At 32.9% G+C, this 17,426-nt stretch overlaps 3 protein-coding genes across 19 annotated transcripts in view; 1 reads left to right on the top strand and 2 right to left on the bottom strand.

Annotated features, from left to right (window-relative positions):
• The window catches only part of LOC124442870 (DNA polymerase zeta catalytic subunit-like), a 110,799-nt gene that overhangs the window by 38,202 nt on the left and 55,171 nt on the right, over nt 1-17,426 (top strand). The gene's annotated exons all lie outside the window — the stretch shown is intronic.
• Nucleotides 3,398-4,486, bottom strand: LOC124442880 (P2X purinoceptor 7-like). Its single transcript, XM_046993401.1, has 2 exons — nt 4,129-4,486; nt 3,398-3,941 (listed from the first exon to the last, which is right to left on the bottom strand). The coding sequence occupies exons 1-2, from the start codon at nt 4,326-4,328 to the stop codon at nt 3,524-3,526; spliced, it is 618 nt and encodes a 205-aa protein (XP_046849357.1). The 5' UTR covers nt 4,329-4,486; the 3' UTR covers nt 3,398-3,523.
• LOC124442882 (kinesin light chain 2-like) lies at nt 6,914-7,626 on the bottom strand. 2 transcript variants are annotated; one of them, XM_046993404.1, is made up of 3 exons: nt 7,563-7,626; nt 7,404-7,436; nt 6,914-7,277 (listed from the first exon to the last, which is right to left on the bottom strand). In XM_046993404.1, exons 1-3 carry the CDS (start codon nt 7,622-7,624, stop codon nt 6,950-6,952), a joined length of 423 nt encoding a protein of 140 aa, XP_046849360.1. In that variant the 5' UTR covers nt 7,625-7,626; the 3' UTR covers nt 6,914-6,949. The 2 variants fall into 2 exon arrangements, with proteins under 2 accessions (XP_046849360.1, XP_046849359.1); XM_046993403.1 differs by having other exon boundaries at nt 6,933-7,436.

The following is a 17,426-nucleotide window of genomic DNA, read 5'->3' as shown; positions in this document are numbered from 1 at the left end:
TCATTTTTCTTCCAAATCGCAACAAACAACAGCATTCCATAGCTAGAACCTAGAACTCTTTTTAAATATTTAAAACTACAGTTATTTATTCAGTAATTTACACACATCACCAAATAAAAGTTGAATTATCTTTTTTTGAAACACCCTGTATCAAGAACTTAGATCCCCAGACCGTGGGGGTTCCCCTTTGGATAAATGAACTTAAATGTAAATTTCTTTCTTTGCTTACATTTTCTTTTTTTGACAATGTTCTTTTTTTGCTTACATTTAAATGTAGTAAATCTCATTTTTAATTTATATTTGATTTTCTCGGGATCAGAGATAACCACAACATTTTGTATTGTGATTTTGTGGTAAAATCATTTATGTAGCTGAGAGAATCAGTTTCAAAGCAATGTAAAATATAAACTATAGCAAAAGCAAGACATGAATGTCATAGCAATGAAAATGACTCATTACTGTCCATATCAGTAGTAAAGACACCAGTAGAAATGACTCATTTACTGTTCTTATCAGTTGTAAAGACATTAGCCAAAAATGTCTAGTGATGTCATTCACTCCTGAACATGGATACATACTTTAAAGGAGGGTGCTGCCATAGAAATATATTCCTAATATAAACTTTTTATAGTTTGTACACAATTTCTCTAATGTTCGAATAATGTTTTGAAAAAAAAAAATAAGAAGAAGTACCTTGCAAAATGAAATACTAACTGTTACACACAATGCCAGAGCTCTTCAAGATGCCCTGGGAATAAATGGCATAGCAGACTCTTTATTTTGAGTAGGAGGCACATATTCATATATTCATGTTCTGCCACATTAAGTTCCTTTGAAATCCATTGTTTTCAACAGATTAAGACATGCATATATGAATTTGTGCCCCCACCCCCAATTAACAAGTATCCTGCGCCACTGCTGGGATTTTTTATATATTAGTAAATCTGGTAGTCTAAAATCTGGTAGTCAGACAGTTAAATGTGTCATTTTCACTTCTGTCAATGCTATGGCAATGATATCCTGCTTTTTCTTCAAGTTATTTATAACTTTTACTTTACATTGCCTTTATAGTTTAAACCATAAAAAAAGTTTTATTGAATCAATCATTAAAGGGGAACTCCACCCAAAAATAATGTTGGTCTTAAAACTTTGTCTGTCCCGTGAAAATAAATATGCGGCAATTTTTTTGTTTGTTTGATTCAATATTTTCACAAAAAATGAGTTAAAATGCTGCAGCTAGGGCATCCGGTGCGTGGGAGCAGAAATATGTCAGCGGCTTGTATTGACGTCATATCGTCAATTGCTCTCAAAGCTTTATGTAAAGTCATTGCACAGTCATAATAAACTTGCGTCAAAATGCTTCTCCTAATCACAAAATGTTTCTTTTCGAAACGTCAGAATTTTTTATTCGTAGGTATATACACAAGCAACTTTTATAGCTTACATGCAAGTATTGAGCTGGTTATTTGTATTCTGTTTTACTAGAACGGTTTCACATCCATAAAGGCCATTATCGCACAGTTTCCGCAGTACATACAGAACTTGAATATCGATTAATATTATTTTTAAAAAAATACGAAGGTTTCTTTGTGTGGAAACTGTGCGTAATGCCGTATGCTTGTCCTCCGAATTCAACCTTAACAACAGTTTCCACTGATGTGAAACCAATCTATTGCCCTTAATAAACATTGAATAATAATAAACATGGTTGTGTAACTCATTACGGTTAGAAAATAATCCTACATAAAACCATTGTAAAATGGTTTAAGAATCGGACCTAAGACAGAAACTTACACCATGGCAACCTTTAAAAAGGCGACTGAAGCGGGAAGCAGTACCATCGATCTTTTCATTTGGCCCTCAACCCAGTAAAAAGCGTCAGTCTAGCGAGCATCGTACAGAGAAAAATCAGGCTGATCAAGACAGGGAGGAAGTTAGTAAAAGCATTTCTTGTTAAATTTTAATCAAGAAAAAGTTATAGCCTAAAGTATATTCTAAATATTTCTATTTTTTCTATTTTCAGCTTTCAAATATTTTAGAACAATGTTCCTGCACAAGTACAAATGTTTTCTCAGTGGTTGAGCCTGAAGCAACTAACAGCAGTCTTAATGTGAATGGTGATGGTCGATGTGATAGCCCAGGGCATAATGCCAAGTATGGTACTTATACAATGATGGCTAACTCTGGTAATATAGTAACTTTTAATGTTGTGCAAAGTACTGAATTCAGTTCTTCTAATGCTATGGAGAAAGAAGCATTTGAAAGATGTCTGTCTGAAGTTGAAAAGCTAGTTCCTGTTAAGAGAATAACAACAGATAGACATGTTTCGATTGCCAGTGCTATGAAAAACAAACACCCTCATATTGATCACCAATATGATGTATGGCATTTGTCTAAATCTGTCACAAAAAAAACTAACAAAGAAGGCTAACATTAAGGGAAATGATGACTTGACCCATTGGATTAAGTCCATTTCTAATCATCTTTGTGGTGCTCTGCAAATTGTAACAATAATGCAGAAGAATTGGTGGAAAAATGGAAGTCTGTCCTTAACCACATTTCCAACAAGCATTTCTGGAAGGGGAACACATATTTTCATCAATGTTGCCACCAACAATTAACAGAAAAAGAAACAAAGCAGAAGAAGTGGTTATCTCCTACTTCACAAGCATATATCGCTGCAGAGAAGGTGATATGTGACAAGAGGCTTCTAAAAGACCTGCGGAAGCTATCTGAGTTTTGTCACACAGGAGAGTTGGATGTTTACCATTCCCTTTTACTGAAATACTGCCAAAAGCAAGAGCATTTTTCATTTCCTGGGATGGTAGCTCGCACTCAGTTAGCAGCATTAGATCACAACAACAATATTAAACGTGATAAAGCAGTCCTTAAGTCAGGGGCAAACAAAGGGCAAGACCGTTACAAAATGATTTTTGCTAAAACACAGAAGCAATGGGTTGTAAAAGCAATGAAAGAAAAGAAAGAGTACCAGTACATTGATAAACTACTTGCGGAGGTTGTGAATGCATGCAAAACTGAGGAGATTGAACTTGTACATCATGGCGAGAATCTTCCAAAGAACATTCCTAAATCATGTCCACTCAGGAAAGAAGTACTTGTAAAGGAACATCAGTCTAAATTTGCATAAAATGTCAGTGGTGATGTTAGCTATGGCAATAGGTTTTGCCATACCCATATAATATGACGTTGAATCAGTGAAGACAACTTTTGTACTACTTTAAAAATGTTCATTCTTAAATATTAACATAGCAAAACCTTTTGCTATAGCTAGTTTCACCACTGCATTACACAAACTATTCATGTAATTAATTATAGTTATATTATAACCAGTGTAATAGCCAAGCCACATTTATAATCATTTCTTTGTAAATCTGTTTTTTTTTGTAATATATTAATAATAATAAATGTGCATAGCATGACCTATAAATGAGCTGGCTATGCCACTTTAATATTGACATACAAAGTAATTGTAATGGGTATACCTATATCATAATAAAATACTTCATTCATCAACATAATGAAAGCCTTCAAATTGAAATTCTTCTGCAAGGCCAGGTGGAGGAAATGTTTCTCTAATGCGAGTAACTGCACATGATAGCAAGATGACTCTCACTTCTCTACCCAAGACACCCCAGCACCATCTTGCCAACTGTCTATATGCAATATGGCGGTACAGTTTGTCTTCGGGCCCATCATATGCTACCTCATATTGCTGCTTGTACTGGTAGCAAGCTGTTTGTAAAACCCACCTGTTAAGACAAACAGGCTCATAACCAGGATGTTGTGTAATGCACAAAGGGACTTCGGTGGTCTCATTCGTTTCTACTGCCTCTAAATTTTTGTCACAAATATTGGAAATCTCTTTGCAGCATAAACATTCCTCGTTATTATCCATTATTTGGCAGTTACAACATTGACACCTGAATATGTTAAAAGAAAGGATCTTAAAAAGTAAATGTCAAAACTTCAATAAAAATTGTATCTTACAATAAAAACATTAAAATCAAAAGTATTATGTGTGTGTGGACGTGGTCAACTTCAAAAACTGAAAACGTACTTTTGAGATAGAAACAATGGTCTAGAATAATATAACATTTTACTACCCACCATTTAAGATTGTCGCACCGAGGTTCATCGTCAATATACAAAAATTCCTGTTCTTCGTTATCCTCAAACTGGTGAGCTTCTTCGTGTTCATCAGCCGGCCATTCGGGCTCAAACTGATATGGCCGAATATTGTTTGTTGGATTGTCTTCCATTTCACTATCGATTGGTGAATTAGGCCGAGGTTCTTCCAAAAAAGCCATTATAAGCGATTGTTTTGTTTTTGTGCTGGGCTGTGCGTTATTATTTTACTTTGTTGTAAACTCAACTCCAAATCGGTTTGACGATATGACGTCAAAATAATTTCCGCTGACGCTTTCTGTGCCCACGCTGCTAAGCCTCAAAACAGCTCAAATAGCGCACTTGAAGACGTGATTTTGTCAAAAATAAAATAGCTGATGTAAAAATTTCAAAATATAGTAACCTTTGCATAAAAATGGAACTTTTAAGACCAACATTATTTTTGGGTGGAGTTCCCCTTTAAATAAATATTTCCTCCAAACTAAAAAAAAAACAAACATTGTCACGACAATTAAGGTGTTAGTCCTCAAATCAACTATGATTAAATCAAATAACAATAACTGCTTGTCCTTTTCAAACAACTACAATTCTCATAAATAGAAAGTATATTTTGTAAATTAGATGAATGAATAGAAATAAATATAGAAAAGACTGTATTCATACTTATATAGTAAAGCAAATCTTGTGGGCTTTTCAGCATTTCAAAAAGGGATATTACAAGATCATGGTTGCTGTAAGATCAGTATTTACTCTCATTATACAAGAAAATGACCCAACAACATTCATTTTAAGAATCTTCACAACTTCTGAAAAGCTAGGTATTGCAAACTAAACTCATAAATATACTTTAATAGTTCAATACAAGTTTTTTAATAAAAACTGTTCCAGTAAATAAATGACAGTTGAAAACTTGAAAATACAAATGTTTGAATAGTGTCAATAATATATTAATACCTTTTATAAATATACAACTGTTGTTATTTGAACCTTTGTTAAAAGAAATCTACAAAACAACTGTTTCTAATCAGCTTTAGTGAAAGAAGACATACCTAAAATGAAAAGAGAAATTGATTTTCTTCTTCATTGAAAATGAGCTACAAATTCATTTCGTCTTTTTCTATCTCCTTCCTTGTTTTGTCAAAGACAGGAGTATTTTAGCTTCTAGCAAATAAAAGATAAATAGAAGTCAAAATGCTTCAGTTTCAATATCTATAGTTTGTTTATAACCAAATGAAGATTATTGTATATTATTGCAGTACATGTTTAGGTCCAAATGCTTTCGTTTTAATTTCTATCGCTCGTTCATAAAAATCTTTTGCTTTTTCGTACTCTCCCATATTATAGTAAACTAAACTCAGATTGCTGTACATTATCGCAATACTAACATGGTCAGGTCCAAATGCTTTTGTTTGAATTTTCATCGCTCGTTCATAAAAATGTTTTGCTTTTTCGTACTCTCCCATATCTTCGTAAACCGAACCCAGATTGTTGTACGTTATCGCAATATTAACATGGTCAGGTCCAAATGCTTTTGTTTGAATTTTCATCGCTCTTTCATAAAAATCTTTTGCTTTTTCGTACTCTCCCATATTATTGTAAACCGAACCCAGATTGTTGTAACTTGTCGCAATATTAACATGGTCAGGAACAAATGTTTTCGTTTCAATTTCTATCGCTCGTTCATAAAAATCTTTTGCTTTTTCGTACTCTCCCATACCTCTGTAAACCCAACCCAGATTGTTGTACCTTATCGCAATATTGACATGGCCAGGACCAAATGTTTTCGTTTCAATTTCTATCACTCGTTCATAAAAATCTTTTGCTTTTTCGTACTCTCCCATATTATAGTAAACCGAACCCAGATTGTTGTACGTTGTCGCAATATTAACATGGTCAGGACCAAATGTTTTCGTTTCAATTTCTATCGCTCGTTCATAAAAATCTTTTGCTTTTTCGTACTCTCCCATATCTCTGTAAACCGAACCCAGATTGTTGTACGTTGTCGCTATATTAACATGGTCCGGTCCAAACGCTTTTGTTTGAATTTCAATAGCTCTTTCATAAAAATCTTTTGCTTTTTCGTACTCTCCCATATCATTGTAAACCAAACCCATATTGTTGTACCTTGTCGCAATATTAACATGGTCAGGACCAAATGTTTTCGTTTCAATTTCTATCGCTCGTTCATAAAAATCTTGTGCTTTATCGTACTCTCCCATATATCTGTAAACCGAACCCAGATTGTTGTACGTTATCTCAATATTAACATGGTCAGCTCCAAATGCTTTTGTTTGAATTTTCATCGCTTGTTCATAAAAATCTTTTGCTTTTTCGTACTCTCCCATTTCACTGTAAACTAAACCCAGATTGTTGTACATTGACGCAATATTAACATGGTCAGGTCCAAATGCTTTTGTTTTAATTTTTATCGCTCTTTCATAAAAATCTTTTGCTTTTTCGTACTCTCCCATCTCATTGTAAACCGAACCCAGATTGTTGTACCTTGTCGCAATATTAACATGGTCAGGACCAAATGTTTTCGTTTCAATTTCTATCGCTCGTTCATAAAAATCTTTTGCGTTTTCGTACTCTCCCATATCATTGTAAACCGAACCCAGATTGTTGTACATTGTCGCAATATAAACATGGTCAGGTCCAAACGCTTTTGTTTGAATTTTAATCGCTCTTTCATAAAAATCTTTTGCTTTTTCGTACTCTCCCATATCATTGTAAACTGAACCCAGATTGTTGTACCTTGTCGCAATATTAACATGGTCATGACCAAATGTTTTCGTTTCAATTTCTATCGCTCGTTCATAAAAATCTTGTGCTTTATCGTACTCTCCCATATCTCTGTAAACCGAACCCAGATTGTTGTACGTTGTCGCAATATTAACATGGTCAGGTCCAAATGTTTTCGTTTGAATTTCCATCGCTCGTTCATAAAAATCTTTTGCTTTTTCGTACTCTCCCATACCTCTGTAAACCCAACCCAGATTGTTGTACTTGTCGCAATATTGACATGGCCAGGACCAAATGTTTTCGTTTCAATTTCTATCGCTCGTTCATAAAAATCTTTTGCTTTTTCGTACTCTCCCATATTATAGTAAACCGAACCCAGATTGTTGTACCTTGTCGCAATATTAACATGGTCAAGACCAAATGTTTTCGTTTCAATTTCTATCGCTCGTTCATAAAAATCTTTTGCTTTTTCGTACTCTCCCATTTTCTCGTAAACCAAACCCAGATTGCTGTACGTTGTCGCAACATTAACATGGTCATGTCCAAATGTTTTCACATCAATTTGTATCGCTCGTTCATAAAAATCTTTTGCTTTTTCGTACTTTCCTATATTATCGTAAACCGAACCCAGATTGTTGTACGTTTTCGCAATATTAACATGGTCAGGTCCAAATGTTTTTGTTTGAATTTCTATCGCTCGTTTACAAAAATCTTTTGCTTTTTCGTACTCTCCCATATCTTTGTAAAACGAACCCAGATTGCTGTACGTTTTCGCAATATTAACATGGTCAGGTCCAAATGTTTTTGTTTGAATTCCCATTGCTCGCTCCATAAAATCTTTAGCATTTTCATATTCTCCATTCTTCCAAAGCAATATACCCAGCTTGTGGTACGAATATGAAACATCAATATGATCAGCACATAACACTTTACTTTGAATTTCTGTTATTTCATAAAGTACTTTAGTTGCAAGTTTATAGTTGTAAAATCTTTCCAAAACATCTACAAAATAATTGGCAAGATTCCAATTTCTTTCATCAAGATTTTGTTTTGATGATTTTACATCGATCAACTTATTTAGGAAATGTTGAAATGATGAATTTGTTATGAATTTAATTAGATGAGGCATTATTTTGATTTCATCTTCTCTGTCTTCAAATTGATTTAGTGCCCAAGCAACTTGACAGGCAAGATCAGCTGCAGACTTTTTAGAATTATTTTCGTTATGTTTACCGCCAAAGGTCTGCGATGAATAATTTATGATGGCTTTGTGTACAACGCTGTGCAGGCGGATGTCGTTGTTTTCCGTTTGAAGGAATAAAGAACAATGCTTTAATTGAAGACAGACATCTTCTGCAGATATTTGTGGATCAATGCTTTTAATAAAATGTATTATAACATCTTGTGGTAAGGGATCGAAAGATATTAATGAGAAAAGTTTAAAAACATAGTCCAACAAGATGGATTCTTCAGCATTTTTTTGTACTGCTAACATAACAGTTTTCATTCCTAAGTATGCTGAGTTTATTTTTTGAAAATTGGCATCTATGTTCTGTTGCTCTCCTTCATTCAACTTATTAAAATATTGCTCCCACGTGAATGTCGGATTTACACTTTTTACACTACCTACGTAGGAAGCAGCATTTGCCAGGAACAACGGTTGACGATCTAATTTTTCTGATAATTCCTTTAAATATTTTTCATCGTGATTTGAAATATCAGAAAAGACAGATAGTAGTTGTCGACACTCTTCATTGTTCATACCATGACTAACTGAAATGTGTTTATTTAAACTTCCATCTGGTGGTATAGCATCTGTATTTTGGACAGTTACTACAATTTGTCCATTTTTCCAACTATGATCTCCAACTTGAGGTAATAATGGATAAATTTTATGAAGTTCAACCACGTTATCTACAACAATCCACCATGTTTGCCAAGATTTTAGTTGTTGTTTCAGCAATAATTGAAAATCTTTGATTTTGTCTTCGCTGCTTTTTGCTTCTTTCTGAATATTTTCAATGACAGTTTTATCATTGCTTACTCGTTGATAAAGTTCAGCATAAGTTTTCAAAAGAGAGTCGATATCTTTTCCTTCGAGTGTCATCACAAATGTCGTATTCTTTTCCCAGTCAAATGAGTTATACATTTCTTCGCAAATTTGTCTAGCTAATTGAGATTTACCACTGCCAGGATTACCAGAAATATAGTAATATGTTAGTTCATTATTGTTAGTACTGCGCAAGTTATTGAGATCTGCTGTTATTTGATTAAGTAACTCTGTACGTTTAACCACATCGTGATTTGATTTGCAAGGAAGTTCTTGAAAAGAATTAAATTTGTTTCGTTCACTTTTTATTTCATTAATTTCAGTGAATGAAAATGCTAGATCTTTAAATGACTTTTCAATATCACAAAGCATTTTGTCAAATTCGGTATCAGATACTCTTCTATGATATTCATGGGTAAATTTGTTTCTAACAATACGAAGTGCATCAACAGCAGTTCTAACTTTTGGGTTAACTTTTGTTCCAATTGAATTGGAAAACAGTATTGCTGCAAATAGTGTCGTACAATCCCAATTACTGGTGTCACCATCTTTAAACTTTGACAGAATATGTTTGTCATGAGGTTTCTTTTTTGTTTTTTCAATATTGAACAACTTCTGACCACTAACGTTTGTATTTTCCCATACTCCGTAATAAATGTTCCACTCTTGGATAAATAAATCAACAAGTTTCTGTAACAACATCTGAAAGTATTTTCTGAATGTAGTAGTTATTCCTTTCTTCTCTTGACTCCATCTACAGATTATAAAAGAATTAAGATGAACATGGATATAGTTTATTAACCATAATTTATGGACAACTGAAATTTGTTAAATATTATCAGTTCGTAAATTTTCAGTTGTATATGAAAGTGTTTAATGAAGGTGGTAGCTAAAAACAACCCTCTAAATATTTGTGTTTAAAGTTATCCTGCATTTAGGCATTTCTCTGGAAGTTAGACAAGTTTTTAAAATCTTTCATAAACAATAATACCTTGTATGCCTCCATGGTCTTTCTATCGTGTCGTCAAGAAAAGTGAAGCAAGTTTAGTTTATAATTTTTAGTTTATATAAGTTTAAAACTTATGTAAAGACTGCGTATAGAAAAATAGACTAGGCGGAGAAAGGTTATCGTCCCCCAACGCGGGAGTTTACTTGAGTAGACTTTTTGCTCAATATTGGGGCGTTGATTTCAAAAAACGATGTCATACGGGCAATTTTGGGGGCTTTAAGCCTCCTTTTCATAAAAATTGTTGTTTTAGCTTTATTTCAAATAGACATACACTTTGACATCGAAGACGTTTAAATATATCAAAAGAACAAAAAATTAGTAAAGAAGGCCCAGAGAAAAAATGGAAAGACATTTTACCTTGAGATTTGTCTAAATGTTTAATGCTTTTTGGTGAAAGTCATTTCCTGGCGTACGTCTGCAAAGAAATTTTTTGGAAACAAACTTTACCAGGGGCGCCATGGCCACGGGGTCAGATGGTTACCCCTTTTTACATTTTGAGCAAATGGTAGACGTATATCTTAATTCCCGATATGCAAGTTCCCCACTTACAGATTCTTCTACTTTTATCTGATTCGAAGTCTTGTTAGCTGGTGTGTCTTTAGTTCAGCTGTAATTTAGCGCGTTTTTCATAAAACATTTTGATTAATTTCTAAGGACAAAATAAACATTAATTTTGAAGGCAGAGAATGTAATGTGTAAGTACTGTTTACTTTGAAAAATTTACATGTTAAATTAGTAACGTTTTTGTTATGAGGAACATAAAACTTTGCGTTTGTGGGAACGGCAACTACACAGTCGAATTTTGCTGGCAGAATTTTTCATCGCTTGTGTTGAGTCATGTTCATAAAGAACAAAAATACGTTTAGGGAAATAGAATGTACATAGTTGGGTTTACCAGTGTATCCGTTCCCAAATGGTTAACACCCAAGAAACATTTATTGACGTCATATATGACGTCCTTATGTACCATATATAGATTAGATATTAGATGGAACAACTATTTGACCAATGATAATATTTGTTATTTGTAATGAATACTATATAAATATTGCTCTGTAAAACAATAAAATCAGTTCGTTCAATAAGTAGAAATTTGGAGCAATACCACGTGCTTTACGAGCAAAAAAAGATGCAAATAAAAAGAACAAGGCAATTACTGATACGAGCGGTCAAACCAAAATAGCATCATTTTTTCATTCTCAAGAAATTGGTGGGAAATTGACACACGATAACGAAATATTAGAAAGGAAAGATGCCTCCCCATCAACTAGCAGTACTTACTACGCTTTCGAAAATGCTTGCTGACGCTCAAGAATTATGCAAAAACTTGTATGTCCTTGCTGGTGTAAGGCGAAAAATAGGGTTTTACTTTTTTAAAACATCCAGAACGAATTTTTATAAGTTTATATTTGATAAAACGATAGTTATTATTCAATTTGAATAACTGTATAATTTGTTTCCAAAAAAAAGCAGAGTGATTGACTATAGTTTTTGAATGAAAGTCATCTTTGGTTGAATTGATATTTCTATGAAGAGTGTACATAAAATTATCATGAAAATCTTTAACAATTGATCATTCCATAGTTATATAAATCAAAAATACATAGAAAACATTTGCACTAAACACCAATGTTGTAAATATATCTTGTTTAATTACTGTTAACAATGCAGAATATGGTCAACTTAACATTTTGATAAAAAGTAATAATTGAAGAAAAAGAAATTGTTTTACTTCTTCACAAAAGCCATGATGTAAAAAATAATACAACAGTACATAAAAACATGTATATAACAACTGGAATTCCCTGACGTGTCATTATTCTGACTCATGTTAATTTTGCAGCTTTGCTATATTGACATAATTTGAAATTAACGGTTGCAGTAAATTGGTATTGATGTGAGAAAAGTCGTATTTTCCACGTGTAATGTATCCAAAATTTGTCTGTGTTTAAAAATCCCACCAAAATGAAGAAAATTTATCCATATAAAACATACGTGGCACTAATTTATAAGTTCTTTAACTACAATATTCGTGACATCAAAACAAAACAATTGATACATGGACACGAAACATTAAATCAGAAGGTTAAATTACACCAATACATAAAGGCGAGTAAACTTTAAAATTAACATACCTCACAAATTCAGAAAGAGTAAAAACGACGCAACCAACTACATGATATCTCAGGGGCGGCGTTCTAGTCGACTCTGTGGAAAAATTTAAATGATTTACGTTTCCGGTCACGTGATATATGTTACCTTACCACTACGAAAAAGGCTCCTACAATATACTGGAAGAAAATACCCTTTCCTTTTACCAACCAAACAAATCTTCAACAAATTTTATTGTACATATACTATAAACAATTTTAACCAGAAGCAGAAGCAGTTGCTAAATAGTTTCGAAATCTTTATACAACAACGATGGAGATGTAGGGAATTTTCAGTAGTTTCTTATTAAATACGTTATGTATAGTTTCAGAATTTATTTTTATTTAAGACTTTTTATAATTCTGCCTTATGACGCTTGAATTTTGTCAAGAGTTATAGCCAAGAGTTAAGTCAATATAAAGTTTGTCTAAATGGCAGTAATTCCAGGACGCTTTAATTTCTACGCAGCCTACAAATATGTCATTGAACTGTCTGAGACTAATTACCCTGCGTTTTAGGGAGAGGTCTGTGGCAACAAAATATCGAAAGGCTCAAACTTTCGACAATTTTCAGATGGAGGACAAAAGTCTTTACAAGCTTTTACTTTCCCAGACGTCATTTCAATGTAGAGTGCATCTGTGTAATCTTTATTTCTTAACTGTAAATGATGTTGAGTCCTCTAAGAGACATGTTAGTAGAGGAAGAGATACTAAAATAGAATAGGATAAACCTTTGTGTTTCTTGCACTTTGTTACATGTCTAGCATGTGAAGAGTTTATTCTTCACAATTTCACAGCCTTAACGTGGAATCCATAATTGTTTAATTTGTGATTTTTTAATCTCACGAAAATAACACATTTATTAACATTTATTTCTTATAGAACAAATGCAAATGGTTTTAAAGTTCCAATGGATCATAATGAATCATAATGGATCATAATGGATCGTAATGGATCGCCATTTCCACTATACTGGTCAGGATCACCCTCCATTACGGTGAGAATAATGTATGTTCCATTATTTATTAGTTTGCTGTCCTTATAGTGATTGTTTGTTAAAAACGAATAAAGTTGGAATATGTCGAACTGTTCATCATGTTCATACAAAAATCGTGAGGTTTTTGAATTCTGTGGTAAAACTGTAAAAGTTTGCCTTGGTTTAACTTTGTGTTTGACATCCTAACATTAAGCAACGAATTTTTTATTGCACGAATTTGTTCAAAGATATTTGCTACGGAGATAAATCACTGCATATTTACGCATCTCGTTGGAAAATTTAGCATGACACACAGAAAATAATAACGAATAATTTCCTTTGTAAACATTTTTCACTCTTCCTCCCCCCCCCCTCCCCAAATTAACGTTCTGGTTATTGTCTTGGATTGGTGAAAATACAATGTTTGATGCTAGTGCTTCTTTTTAGTGTTTATATTTTACTGTAGAAATGAACTCTTCTTATATTTGATACTTGGTTTGCCAATAGTGTCTCTTTATACGTTGGTAGTGGTAGACAAAAACATCAAAGGTTCTTACACAAGTGGACCTTCTGTTAAGATATCTATTCCCTGATGTGATCTTAAATTATGTTAATGTTATATGAAGTATCCCACATGTCACGTGACCATGAATATGTGCATTTAATATACATGACAAGTTTTTTAAAATAGACATGTTTCGACATCTCTTCAGTATGAGTGAAATAATAAGTGATACAGGGTTTATATAAAAGTAATATGATACATAAATTACAACAATAAAACGAAATAAGATAAATTAATGGGGAGCGTCCGAGCGTATTATAAACTAAATATTGTATTGAATTTAAAAACTTGAACATTAAGGTCAGGGTTAGTTTTGTTAATGTGGAGTGCTTCTTTGATTTTAAGGGTGAATGAGGTGTCGGAAATGTCGATGATTTTGAAGCAAGAGGGTGAATAGTTGGTTTTACATGAGTGAGATTTAAGAAGGTGTCGGTAGATATGAAAGTTTTTGTCTCTTGTGGTATGTTCCCTGATTCTGGTGGATAAATGGCGTGAAGTTTCGCCAATGTATCGGGAATTACATCCCGCGCAATTAAATTCATATACCACCATAGATTTAATTGAATCAGGGATTGGATTAAATGAGAAAAAGGTTTTTGATTTTGAATGATGTGAAAATTAGTCGAATGTCAATATCTGTACAGAAGCGCGTTTCATAATGTTTGTAAGTCTGCGTTGTGTGTGTCGTGAGTAATGTCCAATGTATGGTAGTTTGAAGTATAGAGTTGTTATTTTGGAATTTTCATTTGTGTTGGTCGTGATTGTCGTGTCAGGAGTTTCGGTGCCTAGTTTGAGGTTGTTGCTTTGTTTGTTGTCGAGATATCGTTTTACGGTTCTGTTAATAAAGTGTAGTGGGAAAGAGTTTCGTAAAAGAGTGGATGTGATGTTTTTTATGTCTCGTTGAAAGCCATTGTTCGTATTGTTAAGTTTGTATGCTCTGTCGATTAGTGTGCGTATAAGACCGGTTTTGTATGAAAGCGGTGTGAAACTAAAATAGTTCGTCAGAAGTCCTGTGTATGTTGGTTTGTGATATGTAGATGTTGTACAGCTGTCATGGGATTTTGTTAGTAAAATGTCGAGAAATGGCAGTTGATCTTGTTGTTCAGTTTCAAATGAAAATCTAATGTTTGGGTGCTGTGAAAGATGAGAAGTCGTCGAGGAAAGTGAAAGAATCTTTAGTGGAGTGGTCATCTGGTATGAGTGATGTTAGTAGAGAACTAAGATACTTAGCTAAATTGTAGTTGTACGAGTTAATTGATGAAACCATCGGTCGTAGTGGAGGCGATTGTTCTGGTTCTCGTTTCTTGTGAAGTTTCGGTAAGCCATAGAAGCTTGAGGGTTGAGAACCTCTGGGGAAGATATCATTATAAACTTTGTTGTTAATCGAGTCTTTCTTTAGAAGCTTCCTTAACAGTCGTTGTAGTTTGGCTTCACGTGATAGTGTGACGCTTCTTTGAGTGGGGTGGACTTTGCTGTATTGTTAATGATTTTAAGGCAAGAGTTACGATACATTTAAAGATCCACGATTAAGATGCCGTTGCCTTTGTGCGGTTTGAGAATGATAATGTTTGGATTGTTGCGAACGTTTTTAAGGACGTGGTATTTTTTGAAGTCAGCTGCTTTCCACCCAACTATAAAACACAACATTCGCAATCAAAAAGACTACGCGCATCTCAAAACAGAGCAGTAGTAATATACATGGGGGTACGAATCCATAAAAAGTTTACTTTTTATGTATTCGAATCCCCCATGTATATTACTACTACAGTCGTGGGTAAAAACTATCTTTATAACAGCGTAAAATAAGACCATGGTTCAAAAGGCGTCCCTCAATAAAAGGTCATGTAAAAAAGCTGTGTAAAAATCGTTATTTCAAAACAGTGTAAAAAAGGCCATGTTTTAAAGGCGTCCCTCAATAAAAGGCCATGTAAAAAGATTATTGTTTCAAAGGGGGTAAAAATCTCGAGTTTACAATCTATCGTTTAAAAATATGGAATCTATATGTTTTAAAAACCGTCTTTAATAATCAAGTGTTAATAATCAAGTGTTATTAAAATATCAGTAGCAGCGCGTGTCTTAGTGCATGTTCTTAACAATGGTTGTTTAATGTAAACAGCACATTTCATCAGCGCATGTATAATAATACAATGTCATAGATGCTCTTTACAAAACTATGGAATCTATATGTTTTTTTTAATTTGTCTGTCAAACGAGTGTCATATAATTTTTGTTAAAATTGTTTTTAATAATTGTTTCAGGATTTTGAATTCTTTTGTATATCGCTTTTGTATTAATTACTTATTACAAACAGTTATGTGATATGTAGTCAAACATGAGGAGCAGGTATGTATGATTTTACTCTAACAGAGGCCCACGCTACATGCTTACTACACATTATAACTGTATATTAAAATAAGTTTTAATTATCATTTAAATAATGACCATAAGCTCTAGTAGTTATACCATCATCTAATATATACCGTTTATCATCAAAACAGCTGAGTGATACTTTATTAATTTCATAGCTACTAAGTTGATGGTTTACACTTCTAATTGTTTTCATTGTATGATGCATTTGTTTGTTTTCAAATAGTGCTGTTTTATAGTCTTCATGTTTTATTTTGTTTTTAATAATATTTTTCTTAATTCCTTTAGCTTTCTTATCTCCTTTATTATTGTCTTTAATATAACTATACATCTTACTTCTTAAACCAACAAATTCTTTAACTACTATTCCAGCAGCTTCATCTTTCATTTTACCAATAACTTTTTTATTAGTATTATCATAATATTTATGGTATTTATCATAATCACTAAAATCAAATTTATCTTTATCAACCCAAAAATCTTTATAAGCATCTTCAGTTTCTATTTCATAACAGAGAGAATCAGTATCAGTGAATAATAATTTAGCTTTATCACCATATTTATTCTTGATATAATTGTAATGAAAATCGTACATTAATACTTTAGATAAATCTAAGATGCACATACCAACATATGCCGGCCTATTAAGGGTTAGTGTTTCTTTGATCTTATGCACAGCTACAAGGTTCTCGTTGAAAATTTTACTACTTACATAAGTAGGTTTTGAAGCTAATTTTAATAATTTATCTTTATTAGTTACTAGTCTAACATCTACTCTTTTACGTAAATTTTCCATCGTCTTACCAAATACCGAATTATTCATTAATTTGAAGAAGTCTTTTTCAAAAGAATTTTTTGCATTAGTTCTTTTTTGAGTATTAAAGTCTATGTATTTTTTCAACCATGGAGATTGATTAAATTCGAGTACTCTATGTACTTTTTTTAATTTTAACCCGAGATCTAAGTATAATTGAAGATTTCTATAATGTAGCACACACTTCTCTTTATTTTGTAATGTAGGTATTAACTTATTAACTAAACCTGTTGATATATTGTAATTAGAAGCAATTGTCTTACAATATTTTGACAGCATGTTGCTAGTGACCTTAATTTTTTCAGGTGCTAGTGGATAATCGTTATGTAAAGTATGTAGTTCTTCAGGGTATTCTAAATCAACTTCTAAAATTAGACCTTTTTTATTATCTTCTTTATATGTGGCTAAATTTATGTTGTTAATCTGTTTCTCAGTTAACCATTTGAAACCACCAGTAGGTAGGTATTGTGACATAGCCCACCCATATAAATTGTTTGCGTCAAGATACATTATATATTTTGAGGGTTTATTCTTATCAAATGTTTTCATATACTTGTTATTAGCCTTACCATATCGGTTAGAAATATAAGAAACACCTCCTCTCATA

The sequence above is a fragment of the Xenia sp. Carnegie-2017 genome, unplaced genomic scaffold (genome assembly GCF_021976095.1).
Source record: "Xenia sp. Carnegie-2017 unplaced genomic scaffold, XeniaSp_v1 HiC_scaffold_20, whole genome shotgun sequence".
Lineage (NCBI taxonomy): Eukaryota > Metazoa > Cnidaria > Anthozoa > Malacalcyonacea > Xeniidae > Xenia > Xenia sp. Carnegie-2017.
The sequence above is the reverse complement of the archived record's forward strand: the minus strand, read 5'-3'. Positions and strand labels throughout refer to the sequence as shown.

Excerpts from the sequence above, each read along its gene's own strand:
- LOC124442882 (XM_046993403.1), bottom strand. The coding sequence starts at position 7,624 with ATGGGAGAGTACGAAAAAGCAAAAGATTTTTGTAAACGAGCGATAGAA. Across the intron at positions 7,437-7,562 it reads ATAGAAATTCAAACAAAAAC|ATTTGGACATGACCATGTTA; the intron begins ATTTGGACCTGA and ends TGATGTGAAAAC.
- LOC124442880 (XM_046993401.1), bottom strand. The coding sequence starts at position 4,328 with ATGGCTTTTTTGGAAGAACCTCGGCCTAATTCACCAATCGATAGTGAA. Across the intron at positions 3,942-4,128 it reads CGGTGCGACAATCTTAAATG|GTGTCAATGTTGTAACTGCC; the intron begins GTGGGTAGTAAA and ends TAACATATTCAG.